Below are 21,624 nucleotides of genomic sequence, written 5' to 3' on the forward strand. Positions count from 1 at the left end.
GGATTGAACTTCCTTTAAAGCCGCCTATAGACATCAGGAATATTTATTTTTTCTATTTGTTTTAAGCCTGGGAAGACTGTGTGGTTTTCTCAACACTGTCCTGATGGAGCCCTGACCAGCAAGCGTGCAATGCCCCTAGCCCTAATGTGCCATTAATGATAGGTTAATGTACAGTATAATGTTTTTGGGACTATGGGTTCATTACACTTCTGAGTGTGAGGTCTTTCCACAGAGCGCCCAAGGTCCCATTGCATTATATCATGCAATAAAAATACCCTTTTCATATCACACACTAATAAACTGTATTTGAAATGCTGTCTGAGGGCACTGCCGTCTTGTCTATAGGCTGTGCACGCGTGCAACAGTTGGGATTCCTTTTTTCTATTTTGTGTTTAAATTACACGGAATTCTGAGCCCAGAAGTCTGCTCGTTCTTATTTTAAAATGGGGAGTAAGTTGGGTCTTTAGGCCTGAGGCTCGAGGGAGGTTTGTACTCTGAGTAGAGAAGGTCCTCAACAGGTGGAGAACAGGGCCCTACATCTCTACTGCCCATCCCCCACTCTGTGCACAGCTGTCAGGAAAGCTGGTCACATCAATTAAACTGTGTGCTAGTGTCTGCCATGCAAAAGGTCTCCTTACAAACAAGAGTATAAAAAAGAAAAAAAATTGTTTAAAGTAAAAGAGTATAATTATTATAAAATTTAGGCCATTAATAGCGTTGACTGTGGAACTGTCTTTGTGGTAGCCTCTGTGCTAGGAATTTCATGGACACAGCCTTCCCTTGAGGTTGGTGCTGTTCTTGTTTTATAGAAGAAAAGTTCACAGAATGAGTGGGAATAAGCTGTGTGGTAAAGAATGAAATCCACAGGATTCCTGGGAACCACAGGTGAATTATTACCTGCCTACCCAGAGAGCCCCTTTTGCCATGGACAGTCCCCTTCCCAGAGATGCGTGCTCCAGCTGGGCTGGAGGGAGCGTCCTCTTTCCAAAGGCACATTGCCCTAGTGCCCTGCTTAGTTATTCACTCTTCTCTGAATTGGTTTAAGGGGAACAGTTAGCTGGCGTCAAAGATGATTTTGAAGCTTGAACACTTTGGAGGAGGAGACCTTTCTGCATTGAACAGAAAGAGAAGCATCAGAGTTGAGGGGTGAGGCAGGGACTGGGGGCTCAGACTTTTTCAGTTATCTGTTTCATATTTTCTCTAGAGCATACCTGGTGTCTGTGACTCTGATATGCAGGGAATTATTTCTGCCAGTTGTAGAGAGTGGGGAAACAGTGACCTGTGAGGACCGAGAACCTGGATTCCAGCATCGTCACTGCCTCAGAGTGCAGTGGCCTTGCTTATCAGACGAGTTACTTTTCCTTGCTGATAGGGCTTTCGGAGATCATTTGAACTAGTGGAAGTGAGCACCTGGCATGGGGGAAGGGCTCACAACTGTCAGCTGCTGCGTCACTCTCGTTTCCGTGTTGTACGGAGAGGCACAGGCTTGGAGCTGACATCCAGTGCAAATCTCAACTCTGCTTTGGCCAAATCATTTAACTTCTCTGAACCCAGTTTTTGAGTCCACAAATTGAAGGAAATAACAGTAATGCGGTCCAGTCACTTCACAGGGTTGTTGCGCACTTGAATAAGATAATGAGCTTGAAATCATCTGTGTGGAATGAAAAGCCTTACTCAAATAAATGTGGGTACCCATGAATATAGGCATTTCTCTCTCTAAATCAACATATTCAAAGTGGTTTATCTTTGAATAAACATACTTATAGCAACGGCAATAAGGAGAGCTATTAGGAAGATTCACTGATCTGTTCCCATCACCACCAGGGAGTGTATGGTGACTGCAGTGCACACGTACAATAGCACATATCATACAGAAGTCGGGGCCTCTCACCTCTTCAGAACAACAAAGTACTGGGCAGGGCAGGTGCAAGAGCCAGAAACTGTTGGTTGTGGACAGTATTGTTTAGTACAGTGGTTGAAGGATAGGTTTACAGAAGGAGGTTAAGATGAGTGGAATTGTGTTGAAGGCTTGAGTTGATGTGGTGGAAAGAAAAAACCAGGAAGTTATTAAGACCCTCCTGCAAAAGACTGGACTTTGGGACTCTAAGCAAAGTCCCCTTAATTGTTACGAGAAAAATATTTTCCTTTTAAGGGGTATATATAGGGTTGGACTGAACCTTTTGTTTTTGGATGTGGGAACTTTTAGACACTTGGGTAAACCTCTCAGGGGTTAATAGTCTTTGGAGCTACCAGGACTTGAAAAATGTTACCCTGTATCAAGAAAACCAGAAGTGACAAGTTCATTTAAAAAGCCTGGTTTGTCATTGTTTATCTAATTTTCCAAGTTGACACAGAAAATTAAACCAGCTGACACTCACTCTCTGACCGTCTCTCTGGCTCATTTCCCTGGTCCTTTCTTACCTGACCTTGTGACTACAAACTGCTACAAACCCTAAAATATAAAACTTCCCACTGAGTTTCTGAGTTGCCCTGCAGTCCTTCCTAGATTATGTCATAGGGTGTCATCCCTAATGTTATTAAAAAAAAATAAGATAAGGCTATAAATCTGCTCTGTGAAGTATTTCTTTATTTCCTTCTGCTTTGATCATAAATCTTAGAAGTAATCAAACTCTCTGCAGAGAAACCAAGATAAACTTGGGCCTGAAGTGGCCCCATCTGTCTTTACTAAATTCAGGGGTTCAGCAGGGTTGTCTGCCCCTATGACATTACTTTGTGCTTCATGGAAAACTTCGTAGAAAGTCTGCTGGGCAAAGCAGGAGCTTTGTTGCATTTAATATAAAAGATACTCTAAAAGTCACGTGGCAATGCGTCTCTAAATCTGCCTCATTGGTGAATTCATATGAAGAAAGTATTCAGGTAACTAAAGCATATTCTTTATAAAAATCAAAACTTTAAACAAAAATTATAAGAAAGAGGTCTTCCTAGATGTAAGACTTTTCTATCCTTTTAAAAGAAGATTATATGCACCAGGAGTTAGCTTTTAAAAGAAAAGATTTCAGTTCAGCGCTTGTGGCTCAAGTGGCTAAGGCACCAGCCACATACACCTGAGCTGGCAGGTTCGAATCCAGCCCGGACCCACCAAACAACAATGACGGCTGCAACCAAAAAATAGTTGGAGGTTGCTGTGAGCTATGATGCCACAGTACTCTACCCAGGGGGACAGCTTGAGGCTCTGTGTCAAAAATAATAATAATAAAAAAATTAAAAAAAAAAAAGAAAAAATTTCTTGAGAGCTGGGTGCAGTGGCACACCTTATAGTCTCAGCTAGTTGGTAGGCTAAGGCAAGAGGATTACTTGAGCCAGCATAATAAGACCCTGTGTCTAAAAAAAAAAAACCATTTCTTTATATCAGATAATACCCATAATGGTGTGTGTTCTGCTGTCTCAGTATCTCCTGGCATCAACGTGTAAGACAGCTTGTCCCAGACCAGCTTTTTGTACTTGCTTCTGTTGTATAGTTTTGCTAATAGATGACCCTTTCGGCCCCAGTTCTTATTCCTCCCATTAACAGCCCTTCCCTCTTCCTCTTGTATTTGGCCATTTCTTTCATGCTTTCAGTTAGGAAACCATATACCAAGTGTGTTAGAATTAACTCTAAAATACAAGAAAATTTAATAAAGACTTGAATAAAAGCTTGAGGAACTAGCTAGAAGTAAAAATATTCAAGTTTTAGTTTAACTTCCAGATTTTTAGTCTGAGATAAGGTGGCTTTCAAAGCATTAGATTTGGAGACAGACCACTTCACTAAACAGGAAATATATGGCTTGTAATGTTTTATATAAACGTCGAAGTTTGAAGCAATATAATTTTGCTCTTAAATCAGTAATTGAGGTGTACTTCAAATTTCAAGGTTTTTATTTATTCATTTATTTCAGAAGGTGCCAAATAGCCATGAATGTGTCAAGGAAAGTCCTTAGGCTCCAAAACCAGGTTTAGTTCCAGGGATGTAGAAACCTCTCAACATAGCCATAGTGAATTTTATTTATTGCACTGAAATCTCTTGGTAAACTGGACCATAGCTACTATTAGGAACAAACTTGCAACTGAATAACTTTGTCATTTTCTTTTTTTTTTGAGACAGAGCCTCAAGCTGTTGCCCTGGGTAGAATGCCATGGCATCACAGCTCACAGCAACCTCCAACTCTTGGGCTCAAGCAATTCTCCTGCCTCCCAAGTAGCTGGGACTACAGGCAGCCACCACAACGCCTGGCTATTTTTTTTTTTTTTTTGGTTGCAGCCGTCATTGTTGTTTGGCGGGCCCAGGCTGGATTCGAACCTGCCAGCTCAGATGTATGTGGCTGGCGCCTTAGCCGCTTGAGCCACAGGCGCCAAGCCAACTTTGTCTTTTTCAACAGTGAAAATAGACTTTGGTTTCAGAAGGCTCTGCAGTGAAGGCAGCCAGCTTATTTGTAACCAGATAAAGTGTGCTCCTTAAATCCTTCATCCCGCAGCACCGCCTCAGAAACGCAGCTCACACTGTTCCCACCACAAAAAATGCATTTCAGACTTCCGTTCATTTAATTTTCTTCAACATTACCTTGCAAACCACAGTAAATCAATACCAGAATAGTTAAGTACCACAGGTTCTTTGTGTTTTTTTAAGAAAATATTGCTCAAGGCTGAGAGTAGGTTCTATTGATGATTTTTATTTGCTGCTGGGATGCAAAATGATGAGAATTCTCAAATGGGTTGCCTTCTTTATGTGCATTTCCTTAAAAAAGAAAGAAAGAAGAGGAGTCAGTTTCAAATGGAAAACATTGGTTACTAATAGCAGAAACTCTAGAGTAACTGGTAATTTCAGTTCTGTGTGTAGACTAGGTCTGATTGCTTGGGCCTTTGTTGGGCTCTTACTGCAAATTTTCCAAAAAAGGGCTGCCCCAGCCAGCTCCTTGGGCGACCCCCTCATCCCCTCCCTCCCCTCTCACCCTTGAGAGGAGCGAGGCTCAGATAACTCTGGGACATTATAGCAGAAAATAATATAAAGATGTCACTTCATTTAAGGTTACTTAGCCCAAGCTTGGATGACTAGTTATCTTTAGGTTTTAATTCTTTCTTTTGTTGATTCGACAGCATCAAAAATTTTCCACTTTGGCTTCAGTCTTTGTATGAATGGTTTCTTTCTCCCTGTTAAGAAACTAGAAAAGCGGGCGGCGCCTGTGGCTCAGTCAGTAAGGCGCCGGCCCCATATACCGAGGGTGGCGGGTTCAAACCCAGCCCCAGCCAAACTGCAACCAAAAAATAGCCGGGCGTTGTGGCGGGTGCCTGTAGTCCCAGCTGCTCGGGAGGCTGAGGCAGGAGAATCGCTTAAGCCCAGGAGTTGGAGGTTGCTGTGAGCTGTGTGAGGCCACGGCACTCTACAGAGGGCCATAAAGTGAGACTCTGTCTCTACAAAAAAAAAAAAAAAGAAAAAGAAACTAGAAAAGCTGTTACTTGAATTTTAACTTTACTTAATTAGATACTTTTTGAAATAAGACAGTGGATGTGAATTGCTTTGAAAAGTTGCAAGTGTGATACCAGGACCCAAAACTTTTGACCTGCCTGCTGGGGTGGGGCAGTGATGTATTGTCAGTGTTCCTGGGCACCAGGCCAGCCACCACTACCGTCATCTCCCATTTCCCTAGTCACCTCACCCTCTTGCACATGCACACACACCCCTTGCTGTCATGAATCATTGCTGTCTGCACTTTTAAATATGTTGGCTTTGTATCATGGATATGGTAGGCCCTTATTTTTATATTCTGACTGGATTTACTGTCGTATGTCTTGTTTTTCATTACTAATGATATTCACCTGTGTCTTCTCTTTACCAATTTTATCAAGTTTTTCAACTAATATTTTTTAAAGAACTAGTATTGGCCAGGCACCGTGGCTCACACCTGTAATCCTGGCACTTAGGGAAGCTGAAGCAATAAAGTTATTTGAGCCTAATAGTTTGAGAGTACAGTGAGCTCTGATTGCACCACTGTACTCCAGACTCAGCGACAGAGACTCTATCTCTAAAATAAATTTTTAAAACCCAATATTTTATTAAATTGATAATAAAATCTTTCTATTTAATTCTTTTGTGTTATTTATTATTGGTTGCCTTATGTTTTCTCTGGATTTACTTTTTTCTTTTTATAATCTACTGAATTGTACACTTAGCTTATAAATTTCTAATCTTTTTTCCTACTATATGTTATATGCCTATAAAGCTAAAAGAGCCTGCTTAGTATTGCTTTAGCTACATCCCACAAATATTTGTATGAAGTGTTTTCATTGTCATTCACTTCTAAGTAATTTACAATTTAATTAGGATTTATTTATTGACCTCAAATTATTTAGAAATATCTTTATTTCCAAATATTAAGAGATGTTTGCTATCTTGTGATTGTCTGATTTTAATACATCTGCATATAACACAGACAGTTAACACGATCTGTATAACATCAGATCTTTGTTATTTATTGAGACTCTCTTAGTACATGGATGGGATTTTCTCAATGTTGTCTCTTTGTTGGAAAAGAATGTCTATTATATAATTGTTGAATATAGTCATCCTATATACATCTTTAGATCAAGCTTGTTAATTGTGTTACTCAAATATCTTGTAGCCATACTAATTTCATACCTCCTTTATCTGTCAATTACTAGGGAGTGTGTTAAAAGCTCCCAGTGTTAATTAATGTGGCTTTTTGTATTTCTTCTTGCAATTCTATCATTTTTTGTTTTACATGTTTTAAGGCAGGTATTCTCTTGCCTCAAGCTCCAGAGTAGCTGAGACTACAGGTGCCTGCCACAACACCTGGCTATTTTTAGAGGTGGGGTCTTGGCCTCCCAGAGTGCTAGGATTATAGGCATGAGCCACTCCCCCCTGGCCTTTATGTGTTCTTTTGTCTTAAAAGAATTCTGTGTATTTGGTTGTTGGTGTTTTTAATTTTATCTTAGGCTTTCTTTTAATTGATTAGCTTAATCATTTATGTTTATTGTTTATTGATATATTTGCATTTTTTCCCTACTCTATTTTGTCTCTGTAGTAGTTGAGTTTTGTTCAGTTGGTTTGGGTTTTTTTTTTAATTTTTTTTTTTCTTTCTCTAATCTGTTGTAGAGTAAGATTTTTTTTCTTCCCTTTTAATCTTTCCATTGGTTTGGAAATCTTATTTCTAGCCTCTAGTTGATAATCTCTAAGCTAGCTCCAACTGCATATAATAAAAAACAAACAGCAGCTTCAATAAGACTGGAGGCTATTGCCTATTCATGTGAAAGAAGGCAGGAAGTAGGGTGCCCAGGCTGATTTGGCAGCTTCTTTTATCTGACGCACCAAGGACATTTCCAGCCAACAGGAAACACCTTACCTCTTCTTTTAAGGACAGAATTTCCAGGAACTGGCACACACCACATCTGCTCATATGGTGTTAGCCAAAAGTGGCCACAAAGGAGGCTGGCAGTGCTGTTGTTTTTCTGAGTGACAGTGTTCCCTGCTGACATCAGGGTTCTTACCACAAAAAATGAACAGGAAATGGATATTGAGAGGCAACTAACGGTCACAGTCTCTACCACAGCCCCTTTGCCCCCAGGTAGAAGGTCTTTTAGATTTTCCAATCACTTCCTTACATGTCATCATGGTCCAAGATTTCATTGCCACCTTATTTTTAGATATAAAGAATTAGTCATTACAACTGTTGTGGTTTTACATAGTCAGTGCTTGTTTAGATTTATTCACATGTTTACCAATTACTTTGTTCCTCATCGCTGTTGCATTCTTCGTCCTTTCTGAAGTACATTAAGAATTCTGGGCTCTTGGCGGTGCCTGTGGCTCAGTGTGTAGGGTGCTGGCCCCATATACCCAGGGTGGCAGGTTCGAATCCAGCCCCAGTCAAACTGCAACAAAAAATAGCCAGGCGTTGTAGCAGGCACCTGTGGTCCCAGCTACTCAGGAGGCTGAGGCAAGAGAATCGCCTGAACCCAGGAGTTGGAGGTTGCTGTGAGCTGTGATGCCATGGTACTCTACCGAGGCCGATAAAATGAGACTCTGTCTCTAAAAAAAAAAAAAATGAATTCTGGGCTTGGCACCTGTAGCTCAGCAGCTAGGGCACCAGCCACATACACTGGAGCTGGAAGGTTTGGATCCAGCCCAGGTCTGACAAACAACAATGACAAACACAACCAAAAAATAGCCGGGTGTTGTGGTGGGCACCTATAGTCCCACCTACTTGGGAGGCTGAGGCAAGAGAATCGCTTAAGCCCAAGAGTTTGAGGTTGCTGTGAGCTGTGACGTCAAGGCACTCTACTGAGGGTGACATAGATTCTATCTCCAAAAAAAAGAATTCTGTCACAAAGTCTGTGAGTGGTAAAACCATCTAAGTTTTTGTTACAGGATTATCTTCACTTTGCCCTAATTTTTTTTTGTTGTTGTTGTTGTTGAAACAGAGTCTCACTCTGTTGCCCAGGCTAGAGTGCATTGGTATCAGCCCAACTCACAGCAACTGCAAACTCCTGGGCTCAAGTGATCCTTTTGTTGAAGCCTCATGAGTAGCTCTGACTACAGGCACCTGCCATAATGCCTGGCTAGTCTTTCTATTTTTAGTAGAGATGGGGTCTTGCTCTTGCTCAGGCTGGTCTGGAACTCCTGAGCTCAATCTCTTCACCCACCTCAGCCTCCCATAGTGCTAGGATTACAAGCATGAGCCACCACACTTGGCCTGTCTTTCACATTTTAAAACAATTTTCTCTCTCTCTCCTGTGCTGCAGGTAATTACCTCAGATCAATCTTCTGGTTTACTGAGTCTCTCCTCAAAACAGTGACTTACCAAAGAGGGTTTCTTTTGTTTTTTTCTAGTGACTATGTTTTCTATAAGTTATATTTGATTCTTTTTCACATCTGTCCATTATCTTTTTTATATTATCTTGTTCTTAGTGTTTTAATATACATTTGCTTTTACTTCTTTCTAATTGTTTTCTATTACCTCAGTTCTGAGAGTGCTGATATGATATGTCTGCTACATGATCTGTCTGCTAACTCTTGCCCATGGTGATTATTTCCTCGCGTGTTTTGAATTTTTATTCCAAAGCTCATGCTGAGTGGTGCTTATTACTCTGGAAATTCGTGGATTTATTGTATTGCCCCTGAACGGTTTTCCATATGCTTCTAACGTATCACTTAATCAAAATCACTGTTACATTTATTTATTACCCTGGGATTCCTAAATCACAGAGGTAGTACATTGGATCCCAGAACTGTATAAAGCCCAACTTTATGTTTGTATTCTTGGTCAACTTCCTTTCAGAGCTACCTCCTCTCTCGCTTCGTTTCATTTTATCTAGTATGGCCAGGGGTATGCAGAGGGAGGGCTTCTAGGCTCTCAGTCTCCATCTTCTCTCTTCAGTCACTCACTATCAGAATCACTCTGTTCTGTTTTGTTCAGCAAACCTACTGAGCTCCCACTATGTGTCAGAAATTGCGCTACTTCTCACAGTCTGCCACTTTTCCCCTTCTCCGTGTGCATAGACGCACATGGGCACTTTCCCACACACAGACAGGATCTCAGAGCTCAAACACCAAAACTGCAGAGGTAAGAAAAAAAGGAGGAGCCCAAGCACGGTGGCTCATGCCTGTAATCCTAGCACTCTGGGAAGCCGAGGCGAATGGATCTCCTGCGCTTAGGAGTTCAAGACCAGCCTGAGCCAGAGCCAGACCCCATCATTGAAAATAGCCTGGAAAGAGGGAAGGAAGGAGGTGGGCGGGGCCTTGGTGTGTGTCACACTTTATGGGGGCAAGACATGATTGCAAGAGGGACTTTACCTAATAATTGCAATCAGTGTAACCTGGCTTATTGTACCCTCAATGAATCCCCAACGATAAAAAAAAAAAAAAAAGAAGATAGCCTGGCATTGTGGCAGGCACCTGTAATCCCAGCTACTTGCGAGGCTAAAGCAAGAGGATCACTTGAGCCCAACAGTTGGAGGTTGCTGTGAGCTGTGATGCCACGGCATTCTACCGATATCGACAAAGATTCTCATCTCAAAAAACAAAAAAAGAAAGAAAGAATAAATAAAAGGAGGATGAGAGAGTCTATTATTCTGAGCATTGTGTCTTTAAACTTCCACCACCTCTCAGCTATTACCCCCAGGGACAAACCTGACATATGTAGGTGCCTGTAACTGGCCCCATATTCGTGGCTTGGACATGCTGCAGATTCAGCCCCCTTGGCAAGTCCTCAATGTTACCTAGAGCAAGATTCCCACTCTTGTCCTGACCCCTGGGCATCTGCCTGGCCGAAGACTGCCTGGGGGAGCCATCGTGCTCCCTGCTGTACACCCTGCCCAGTCCTGTATCAGGCCTTTCAGCACAAAACCCTTAGAAAGGCCAGCAGCGGCATTCTACCAATCACACAGGTTGGCTCCCTTGGAACACATCATGAGGGTCAGTGCCCTGAGCATTACCCACCACACCCTGGCCCATGAGTTGCCTGTGCCCTTCCTGTGCCACACCACACTGGTCCTGAAGCTGCTGTATAAGCATAGGCCTTAGAATGGCTTGTAGAGACTTCTGGAAACATCTTGTCCCCTTGGTGGATCATTGTCTGGCCAATTACTCTATGTGGGAACACACAGATATACTCAGATGGCAGGTGGAGAGCTCCTTGACCCCCCTAGATGTTTGTGTACCATATAGGATGGCTAGAGATAAACAGTTTGCTGCTAATAATTGAATATTTGGGGGAAAACATATATTTCTGTAGCTATTGTAAAGAATAAACTAGGGAAGTGGCACCTGTAGCTCAGTGGGTAGGGCACCGGCCACATACACCGAGGCTGGCGGGTTCAAACCCAGCCCCGGCCAGCTAAAATGACGACAACTGCAACAACAACAACAAAAATAGCCGGGCATTGTGGCGGGCACCTGTAGTCCCAGCTACTTGGGAGGCTGAGACAAGAGAATCACTTAAGCCCAAGAGTTGGAGGTTGCTGTGAACTGTGATGCCACGGCACTCTACCCAGGGCGACGGCTTGAAACTCTATCTCAAAAAAGGCGGCGGGGGCCTGGGCCTGTGGCTCAAAGGAGTAGCACACCAGCCCCATATGCCGGAGATGGTGGGTTCAAACCCAGCCCCGGACAAATAACAAAGAATAAACTTGGGGAGGTTAAGATTACATGTCACAGCTGCACAACACTTCTGAGGTACCCCCATTGGAAAAGCTGTAGAAATCAGAGGCTAAGGAAAAGCACATTCTCAGAACAAATGCCTTGTGTGGGAAGCTATGCACCCATGGCACTTGCCCAGGTGAGCTGGCTGACTCCACACTCACTGTGTACAGTGTAAGGCTCACTCTCTCATCTCACGGCCATACTCCCAAGCACAGAACCTACATCCTACGTGGAGGAATAAAAAGCCACATGCTTCCCAGGGTGTGTCTGTGCAGCACTATCTGTGGGTTGAGCCGTCATCTCACTGGGTCCTTACAGCCTGCTCTGAGAAGAAGAGAAAGCAGGTGGTACTCAGTGAAGGTGAGGAGGTCAGCAGGCAGTTTCCGTGTGTCTAAAATCAGATGAGAAGACAGACCCAGAAATGACAGAGAAAATATCAGCCCTACTACTGTGACAATCTGGACTGGAGAATATGCTCACACATGTGACCCCAGTGGCTTTGCTAAGAACTTGCCCACTGAGCCCCAGTCATAAGTGAACAACAGCAGTCCTTCCCCTTAGGCCCAGAGCCTGCTTGGAAGTTGACCGTGAGATGGTGGGCAGCACACACCCTTCCTGTTGGCAGGGCCTCCCTGCCCCCGCCTGCTCAGTCCCACCTCTCCGTGGGCAGAGGGCTGCAGCAATTTAACAACACAAACGCTTCCTTGTATCATGATGAAGCCGGAGGAATGGAGGCTCCCCCTTTAGTATCTCTTTTACATGTGAGGCGGTAGTGGCCTTCCATGCCTTCCTGGCTAGCTGGATGGCCAGGCTCACTGACTTTTAGCCCAGGCCCCCATGAATTACCCCGCACAGAGACAGATGGGAGATGCCTGCTGCGATGCCTCCCCTTCTCCTTGTGGTGTCACTCATTAGGGCCCCCCTCCAGCCACAATCCAGCCCTTCCTTCCCCAACCACTCCTGCTGATTACCCTGGCCACACCCAGCCTGGAAGGAAGAATCCGCCCCTGGGTTAATCATGATTTATTATCTCATGTAATTAATGATATCAATGCTGCCCTGACACTGGCATTAATGACATCTATGCATCCTTTCATAAGTCAGCTTCTCTATTTGTAGCCAACAAATAGGAATTGATAGCTTTAAAACTTTAATTGTGGTATGCTTTTTATTATGTAACATTCATATAGGATTTCAGGTTTTTTATTTTTTATTTTTTTGTTTTAAAGACAGGATCTTGCTATGTTGCCCACGCTGGTCTCAAATTCCTGGGCTCAAGTGATCCTCCCACCTCAGCCTCCTAAAGCACTGGGATTACAGGCTTAAGTCACTGCACCTGGCCAGGTCTTCGATATTAATGTTGAAAAGAAGTATTTTGTAGCATGAATGTGTTAGTGTTCATTGTAGGCACTTTTTTTTTTTTTTTTTTTGCAGTTTTGGGCCGGGGCTAGGTTTGAACCCACCACCTCTGGCATATGGGGCTGCCGCCCTACTCCTTTGAGCCATAGGCGCTGCCCAATAGCAGAAAGGTTTTATTTCAAAGTTTATCATAGTAGCTACCAGTCCTTTATATGACTTGCTTATGGCAAATATATAGGTCAGACAAGAAGTACTCAAAGTGTACAGGAACTGACACCATCAGACACTCAGCCCCACATCACACCTTGCTCAGCTGTGCAAGATGGGGCTTGATGTGCCTGGGCTTTGGTGGTGCACTCACACAATTTTATACATACAAACAACCGGAGTGGACATCACAGCCTTGAGTTTGTTCAAGTGACCATTGCACCACAACAGCCCTCCTAGTTATGGGAAGTTTCATGACATGCACACATCTAACAAGTGGACTCAAAAAGCTGCGAACAATAACAGAACACAACACAGCAGATCACCAATATTCCCAGTAACACTGTGAGTTTGGCCATAGCTGAGTGTCGTGTGTAGTTTTTTTCTTTTGAGACAGTCTCTCTGCCGCCCTGGGTAGAGTGCTATGGTGTCATAGTTTATAGCAACCTCAAATTCTTTTTTTTTTTTTGTGGTTTTTTGTCCAGGGCTGGGTTTGAACCCACCACCTCTGGCATATGGGGCCGGCACCCTACCCCTTTGAGCCACAGGCACCACCCAATTCTTTTTTTTTTTTTTTTTGCAGTTTTTGGCCAGGGCTGGGTTTGAACCCGCCATCTCTGGTATATGGGGCTGGCACCCTACTCCTTTGAGCCACAGGCACCGCCCGCAACCTCAAATTCTTAGGCTCAAGCAATCTTCTTGCCTCAGCCTCCAGAGTAGCTGAGACTACAGGTGCCTACCACAACGCCCAGCTAATTTTTCAATTTTTAGTAGAGATGGGGTCTTACTCTTGTTCAGGCTGGTCTTGAACTCCTGAGCTCAGATGATCTATCTGCCTCAGCCTCCCAGAGTGTTAGGATTACAGGTGTGAGCCACCACACCCGGCCCATATGTCATCTTTTTAAAATACACTTTTAGATATGTAGCTAAAAATATCCGTAGAGGCCTCCCCCTCCCCCAAACACACCTCACATCCTATGGTGCCACTGGTCTCTGAGGCCCTATCCTATCCTTATACTCCTCATCATTGCTAAGAAGAGGCTGAAGGGTTACCCTGCCAAGAGGACTGGAATTTTAAAGGTAGACACATAGAACTTTCAAACAAGACTCACAGATCCAGCAAGGAAAGGTGAAGTGATGGGCAGTGAGTTGGCATGGGGGGTTCCTGCAGACTCTCAAATCACCTTTTATAGGCACCGACCTGGTTACAGGGCTATCCCTGCTGGCTTTTTTGAACAGCTGGCTAGATTCTTTGCTAGTTTGGCACTTGAGTGGGACATATCTGAGCCATGTTGACCAGCTTACCCAGGTTTGTGAGTCCTTAACATCCTCTACCATGCCACATTTTTGGTGGGAGAGGAGGTGCCTGGGGCTTACTCTGAGGGAGGACAGTCCTGTTGCCCAAAGAAGCCCCCCAGAGTTCTAGGGCATCCTTTGCTTGTGGAGCCTTTTCTCTAGACCTGTCCACCCCAACATGAGGTGCTTCTCCACCCAAGTACCAGGCTCCTGAGGAAGCACCTCAACTTACCAGTCTGCACAGCCAACTTCCCTACCCTCAAGTGGCTTCCAGTCTGATGTTAGGATAAGATGGGTTCAGAGGAGGACTGCACTCGGCAGAACAAGGATGTGTCATGGGGAGGTCAGCAAAGTGTTGCACACTTCCATGAAGAGAGAGACAACATCATTGTGAGGAGGCTCCACAGAGAGAGCGCTTAGGTCCAGGGTATGTATGATTTGCTGCCGGGCATCCTGTTTGTTTGTTTCTTTCTTTCTTTTTTTTGAGACAGTCTCACTTTTTCACCCTGGGTAGAGTGCCATGGTATCATAGCTCACAGCAACCTCAAACTCTTGAGTTCAAGCGATCCTTCTACTTCAGCCTCTGGAGTAGCTGAGATTATCAGAGCACCACAACACCCAGCTATTTTTAGAGGTGAGGTCTCACTTTTGTTCAGGCTGGTCTCAAACTCCTGAGCTCAAGGGATCCATCTGCCTCAGCCTTCCAGAGTGCTAGGATTACAGATGTGAGTCACTGCACCTGACCCAGCATCCTGTTTCTAATTGTTCTTTCTGCCCTGACCTCCAGGGTCTGGCCTCCATAGCCCTGAGAAGTTTCTTCTGAGCTGGAGCCTCAGTATTCCTGGCTTCTCTGGAGTCTAGACCCATAGAGAAAGCATGGAGATCCAGGGAAGCTGGGGTTATCAGCTGGACCACTCAGCCCTGCTTTGACAGCAGGCTTCCCTGCAGGATGGGCACCATCATCCTCCAGCCGTGGCACCAGTAAGATAGTATGATGGCTGAGGGCTGGGGCCCTGGAGACACAATGCCATGTTCAAGCTCAGTGGCCTTAGACGGGCCCTATAATCATTCTGTGCTATGGTTTTCTCATCTGTAAAAGGGGGATAATATTAATACTTAAAAGAATTGCTGAGTATTAAATGATTAGAAGTAGAATAGGAATAGGAGTCAGAACAGGGAGGTCACAAGTATGCCCTTTCCACCTTAACTTCAGTTTGTGCATTAAACTTTAGTTGAACATCTCTCATATATGAGGTAGTCGTTTCTCAACAAGTAGAAATACGAAACTCACTGTGCCTTACCTTGGAGATCACACTAGGTAGGCAAGCAGTGTGGATTTCATGATGGAAGAGCATCCTGGGTTTAAGCCCTAACTCTGCCACTTCCTAGCTCTGTTGTCTTGCCCCACATCCTCAGGTTTCTGGAGTCTGTAAAATGGGGGTTCCTGGAGGGAGGGAAGAGGAGGGCCACGTGCAGCATAAGGCATTCGGACAGTGTGTTGTGTTCACTTGGTGAACAGATGCACACATGCTGACTATACAAACCACTTTTTCATAGACATTAACTGAGGACCTTTGTGGGCCAGGCATTGCACCAAGCCCTGCAGTCTTTAAATAAGTTTTTAAATTATTGAAATGCATGATACTCGGCTTGGTGCCTATAGCTCAGCGGCTAGGGCGCCAGCCACATACACTGGAGCTGGCAGGTTCGAATCCAGCCCAGGCCTGCCAAACAGCAGTGACAACTACAACCAAAAAATAGCCAGGCATTGTGGCTGGTGCCTGTAGTCCAGCTACTTTGGAGGCTGAAGCAAGAGAATCACTTAAGCCCAAGAGTTTAAGGTTGCTGTGAGCTGTGATGCCACAGCCTCTACTGAGGGTGACATAGTGAGACTCTGTCTCAAAAAAAAGAAAGAAAGAAATGCATGATATTCTTTAGGAAGTTACATGAAGAGAGGCAAGTGTAGGGACCCTGAGTAGGTAAATTCCTATCTGGGAAGAAACTCAAAGCCCAACTAAGGACATCCAATGAAGTGTCATTGAATGAGCACTGCCTGGGAGTCCAGACCCCTGGACCTCGGAGAGCACTCGCCCACTGTGACAGGCTCAGAGCCTCATTCCCGCCTGTGCTCCGCACACCTTCACACAGAGGAGGGCTCAGGAGTGTCCTGCTATCAGTGCTATCATTCAGAAAGCACCCACCTCATCTCCGCAGAGCCAATGGGCAAGAATTAGGGACATGGGTACAGAGATGAAGAGTCACACTCTGACACCCATAACTGCAGTTCCTCTTCAAGACTTAGGAAGATTTCCCCAGTGCCCCACATCTCCCCTTTGGTGGGGGTGTCTGCACCAGAAAATGGCAGCCGCCTCTTCTGTGCTTGGGCCATCACTCTGCTGTGTCCACTTGTGGAGCCATCCTCTCTCTCGCAGTCCCATCCTTTAACCTTCATTATGTCTCCATCTCCATCTTCTGTGGCGAAGTTTGTGGACCATAATAATTCGGCCCTCACCAGCTGTTTTACTTAGGCGTGAGAGTATGTAGGAAATGAGAGTGGCTCCCACTGCCTGTCATAAGGCCAGTGAGATCATTCAGCAGCTTCAATCTGGCACGGCGAGGCTCTGCAGACACGGCTGCTAACACACTTTCTGCATGGAAGACAGTCCGAGGTGTCTGGGACAGTCACCTTGGGAGGGAGATGCTCTTGACAAGCAGCATGTTGGTGTCTCAGCCTCAGGGAGATGTACCGCACCACACTTCCGTCATTCCTTATAGTGTGATGGGGCTGCAAAAGCATGTCCCTACCTGGATTGCTCACTCAGGCATAGAGGTAGGGCTATCTGCAAGGGCTGGAGCCCGGGTTGGAGCCCTTCCCAGGCCTCATGGGGACCCCACAAGGACCTTCAAGGTCAGCTCTGTGATTGCAGATGCAGGAGGACATGTCACAAGCAAGGCATTCCAAATCAGGAGACTTGTGTACTGGTTCCAGCCCAGCCACTGGCTTCGATGCCCTTTGATGGGTTCCACACACTGACAGTGTCAACACCATTCGTTCCCTCGTAGGAAACCAGAGTTGTGCAGCTGTGCCTGGTGCCAGCATGCATTGGGGGGAGGGGGGACAGTGGGTATGCCAAAGCCTTTGGCAAATGCCTAGCACACAGCTCAGTCCAGTGCTGGACTCAGTGTATTTGGTATCTCCATCCACCTCTAGGAGTTCTGCCTTGCCAGGACTGCTGAAGTATCGGGTTGTGCAAAACTTGGGCACCTTGGGGAGGCCAAGGGATTTGCATACTTCCCCCAGAATTTTCTGTCTGGTTGCTATTTGCAAAGTAAACTTATGAGGAATGCCTGCATTGTGGATGTCATAGGGTTTGAGGATGTCCAAGATAGTCTAGAAGGAAAGAGAGGACCCTGCCCCCACCCCAGGGTCCCAAGGAAGCCAGGCCAGCCCTGAGAATGTTCCAGAGTAGGAACCAGAAGATGTAAGTTCAGTCCCAGCCCTTTTTATTTTTATTTATATATATATATATATGGTTTTTTTGTTTGTTTTTGAGATAGAGTCTCACTGTGTCGCCCTCAGTAGAGTGTTGTGTTGTCATAACTCACAGCAACCTCAAACTCTTGGGCTTAAGTGATTATCTTGCCTCAGCCTCCCAAGTAGCTGGGACTACAGGTGCCCGCCACAACACCCTGCTATCTTTTGTTGCAGTTGTCATTGTTGTTTAGCTGGCCCTGGCCAGGTTTGAACCTGCCAGCCTCGGTGTATGTGGCTGGCGCCATAACCACTGTGGTATAGGCACTGAGCCAGTATTTATTTATTTTGAGACATGGTCTCGTTCTGTCATCCAGGCTGGAGTGCAGTGGTACATTCATAGCCCACGGCAGCCTTAAACTCTTGAGCTCAAAACAATCCTCCTGCCTTAGCCTCGCCAGTACCTGGAATTCTAGGTGTGCACTACCATGCCCAGCTAATTTTAAAATTTTTGGTAGAGAAGGGGTCTCACTGTGTGCCCAGTCTGCTCTCATACTGCTGGTCTCAAGTGATCTTCCCACCTTACCCTCCCAGAATGCTGAGATTATAGACATGAGCCATTAGGCCTGGCCCAGTCCCAGGTCTTAACCAGAGGCTTCCCTGTCTGGGCCTCAGAGTCCTCATCTGTAAAACAGGAAGAATAATGCTTTCCCTGCTCTCCTCACAGTACTGATGGGAGGTGGAGTCAGATGACTCCCCCATCATGCCCGAGGGACAATGCTGGCAGAGATCAAGACTTGGGATGGTCCAGGCTTGAAGCCTGCAGTTCCAGTCCCACCTCTAGCCAGGTAGCCCAGACTCATCCTGGTAGAGATCAGGCAAGGGGAATTGCAACCTAGGTATTGATTCTCCCACCTCTGCCCAGTCCAGGAGTACCCAGGACAGTAGATTTGGGTTTCAGAGACTTACGGTCCACTTCCAGCTCTGGAAGCCCAGGCAGGTCATCTGTGACCCCGTGGCCTCTGTTTGTTCATGTGTGAAGTGTAAATGATAGTGCCCACTTCTCAGAGTGTGCTCTTTTGGTTGCAAATAACAGAAAACCCTAGCCTGGGGGATGCCTTGCGAGCCCTGCTGACAGAATTGCTGCCAGGCCCCAGTTATGATGGTCCCAGGGTGTCCAGTGCTGTCAGGACCCCTCCTGCCCTGCTCTGCCTCCCTCTGCACAGAACTCCTGCTGCAGCTGCCCTCAGACCAGCTTTCTCCATGTGTCCAGCTCCCAGGTTCACAGGTCGTGGCCCAGGATGCCTAGAGATGCTGGCGCTCTCACCTCTCTGTCTCCCTCTGAGATTCTCCCCCTCACTTCTCCCTCTCAGGCACCCACCCTAAACCAGTCAACAGTTGCTGGGAACAAAGCCAGTTGTCCTGGCCGGGGTAGTGTAAAGCATCAGGAATGCATTGTGCCTCATCAGTGATACAAAGGATATGAGGGTCACCTCCCAGCCAGCAAGGGCAGGAGAGGACCAGCATGTCCACCGGAACCAAGGATGCCAGCAGCTTCACAGCCCTCTCCCCCCACCACCGGGGCACTTGGGCAAAGTGCTTCCCCGCAGCGTGGCCATCCGCCCCTCCTGTAGCGTGGAGGAATGCCTACACCCTCCCCTGCAGTTCCGCTCTGCTTGCTGCAGAACAGATGATAACAGAGATGGAGCATATGGGCCCCAAAGTCACCCGGCATTCTGGGAAAGTGACACTGTCTTACCCCGGGCTTGGAGGGAGGGGCCCTTAACTCCTGAGCTCAGCTTCTCCCTTTGTTCTTCAGAAGGGTGCAAAGTCGCCTCTCCTGAGCCTCCTGAAAGGAAGTGTGTACCCTTGGACTTGAGAAGGACCCCCCAGCCCCACTGTCTGAACAGGATAGGGAGAACATTTGAAAGCCAAGATGGGGGCAGCGCCTGTGGCTCAAGGAGTAGGGTGCTGGCCCCATATACCTGAGGTGGCAGGTCCAAACCCAGCCCCAGCCAAAAACTACCAAAAAATAAAAATGCAAGAAAGAAGAAAGAATGAAAGCCAAGATGGAATCCCTCCCAGGAGTTCGTACCCAGGCCTATGCTGCCACTCCCAGGGCAGCCACCCAGCCTGGCCTCAGCTCCCCTTCCCCACAGCTCTGCTCTCTTGGGGATCCTACAGGTGTGTCAGCAGCCCCCACAGGGTAAATCGCTGCTCCACCATAGCTTTGATGAGTCCTTACCCTGGGTGTGGTGCCTCAGAACCTCTTGACCCTCTGACAGCATTCTGCATGAAGAGCCTTGAGCTGGACCTCTGCAGGGGCTCTGGGATAGTTTTCCATACCTGAGTTGGAAGGCTAGGTGGGGGACACGGCATTCACACAGAGTGAAGAGGCCTGCGTGGTCTTTCTTCCTTCCCCAGAGACATCTCAAATCACCTGTGTGTGGTCTGGATGGGCCATTTAGCCCCCTTTCTCTGCCCTGGCCTGGGCCATGGCAGCTCCTGCAGTCATGGGGAGCTGCATCCAGTGCCCGTGTCCCTCCTGGCTGTGGTGAGGCAGTGTGGCACCTCCTGCAGGTTCCCAGGGGCTGCAGGTCAGGGCTGGGCTGGGCTGGGCTATGCTGGGAAGGCAGCCATGAAAGCCCAGAGGGTAGAGGTGGAGGAGGGATGCACAGGGGCTCAAGAAGCTGGAGGGGGCAGGGGAGCTGCCCCTGAAACGGGAGGGAGGAGAGGAGCTGGGGGAGGCAGCAGGCAGCCTTCATCGTCATTCTTTCTGTTCCCCACCGTGGTTCCTGGAGTCTCACCAGGGAGGCTATAAAGTTTGGGGTAGGTGAAGAGGCTACCAGGAGTAAGTTCCTAGCCAAGCTGAGCTCTTGGGACAAGGAGAAAAGAGAATGTTTTTCAGATTTCCTTTCACCTTTGATTCGTGGCCAGGCAACCCTATGGCTGTTCCTGCTTTTTTCCAACCTTCCCTGGGAACTCCCAAGAGGCCCTGATTGTGGGTACAAATCTTGGTGTTTCAGGACAGCAGAGGAGGGAACTGGCTAAATATAACCTGGCCCGCCTGTGGGCTAAGTAGGTTAGAAGCAGAGGTGGGTCCTCCAGAGGCCAGCCCCTGACCCAAGCTTCTTATCAGGAACCAGCATGATCTGCAGGCGCCATCGTGTTCCTCTGTCCCCTTCTTCCTCCCCTGGCACTTTCTGCCTTCCCTCCAGTTGCAGACAGTGATTTATTTATAGGAGAGCTGTAAACAAAGGGGAAAACTAAAAGGGATTGACATGGCCTCTGACGAGATGATTCCTTGGTCTCTGGGCAGCAACTGGACTGGAAAGCTAGCAACGCAGGTGCCAGGCCTTGGCCGACTGGCTCTGTATATGATGTTGTCTGAGGAAGGGCCAGACAGAATATGTGGATAAGGTAAGCCCTTGCCCTCAAGGACCTTCCAGGCTCCCTGGGGTCTAGGCCGGCCAGCCAGCGCTCCAGACGGTTGTTGCTGACTGCCCGGCTGATGACAGGTGTGGTGCTGCCCCTCCTTGGGCCCTAGTGATCTCTCCGTGAAATGGGGCTGACAGCTGCCCTCCTTACCTCACAGGGTTATTGGGGAGAAGAATCAGATCCAGGCTGAGGACAGGCCTTGAAAAGTATATTGAAGGCAAGTCCAGTGAGTACCTGTCACAGCCTGCTCCCTTTCCCCACAGGGCCACCCGTTCATCGTGCAATTCAATGATGGAAATGCCACCGTGGTGTCCATGTGGGTGTGCAGGGCGCTGGAGGAGAGGCGGAGCCAACAGGGGCCTCCATGAGGCCTCAGCAAGTCACTGAAAGCCCAGGACCAGTCACCACGGGGAACAACCCTCCTGTTGCCCCCTCTCCATTTGCTGCCTGCTCCAGAAGAGCTTGCTGGGTCCGGCTTCCCTGCTGTCGCCTTCCTTCGACTCCACAGGCAGATGGCCTGGCCAAGAGAGTGGCAGCCCCTCTGGTCTGGAGGCACAGACTCTGGCCGGGTTGGCAAAAGGGTAGGGCAGCAAACATAGAGGCTCCTATGCCCTCGCCCTCCTGTTTTCTTACCATTTTCCTTTGTAAAGGTCAGGCCCCATCAGCATCACTGATGGGAATAAAAGCGTTACTGCTCTGTGAC

At 46.8% G+C, this 21,624-nt stretch overlaps 1 protein-coding gene across 6 annotated transcripts in view; it reads left to right on the top strand.

Annotated features, from left to right (window-relative positions):
• MAP2K5 (mitogen-activated protein kinase kinase 5) overlaps positions 1-21,624 on the top strand; it is a 316,347-nt gene extending 294,723 nt beyond the window's left edge. For all 6 annotated transcript variants that reach the window (XM_053594060.1, XM_053594061.1, XM_053594062.1 and 3 more), the window contains one exon: positions 21,185-21,624. In XM_053594060.1, coding sequence (XP_053450035.1) covers positions 21,185-21,289 — 105 coding nt within the window. In that variant the 3' untranslated portion in view covers positions 21,290-21,624. The remainder of the gene's footprint in view (positions 1-21,184) is intronic.

Source organism: Nycticebus coucang, chromosome 6, assembly GCF_027406575.1.
Source record: "Nycticebus coucang isolate mNycCou1 chromosome 6, mNycCou1.pri, whole genome shotgun sequence".
NCBI lineage: Eukaryota > Metazoa > Chordata > Mammalia > Primates > Lorisidae > Nycticebus > Nycticebus coucang.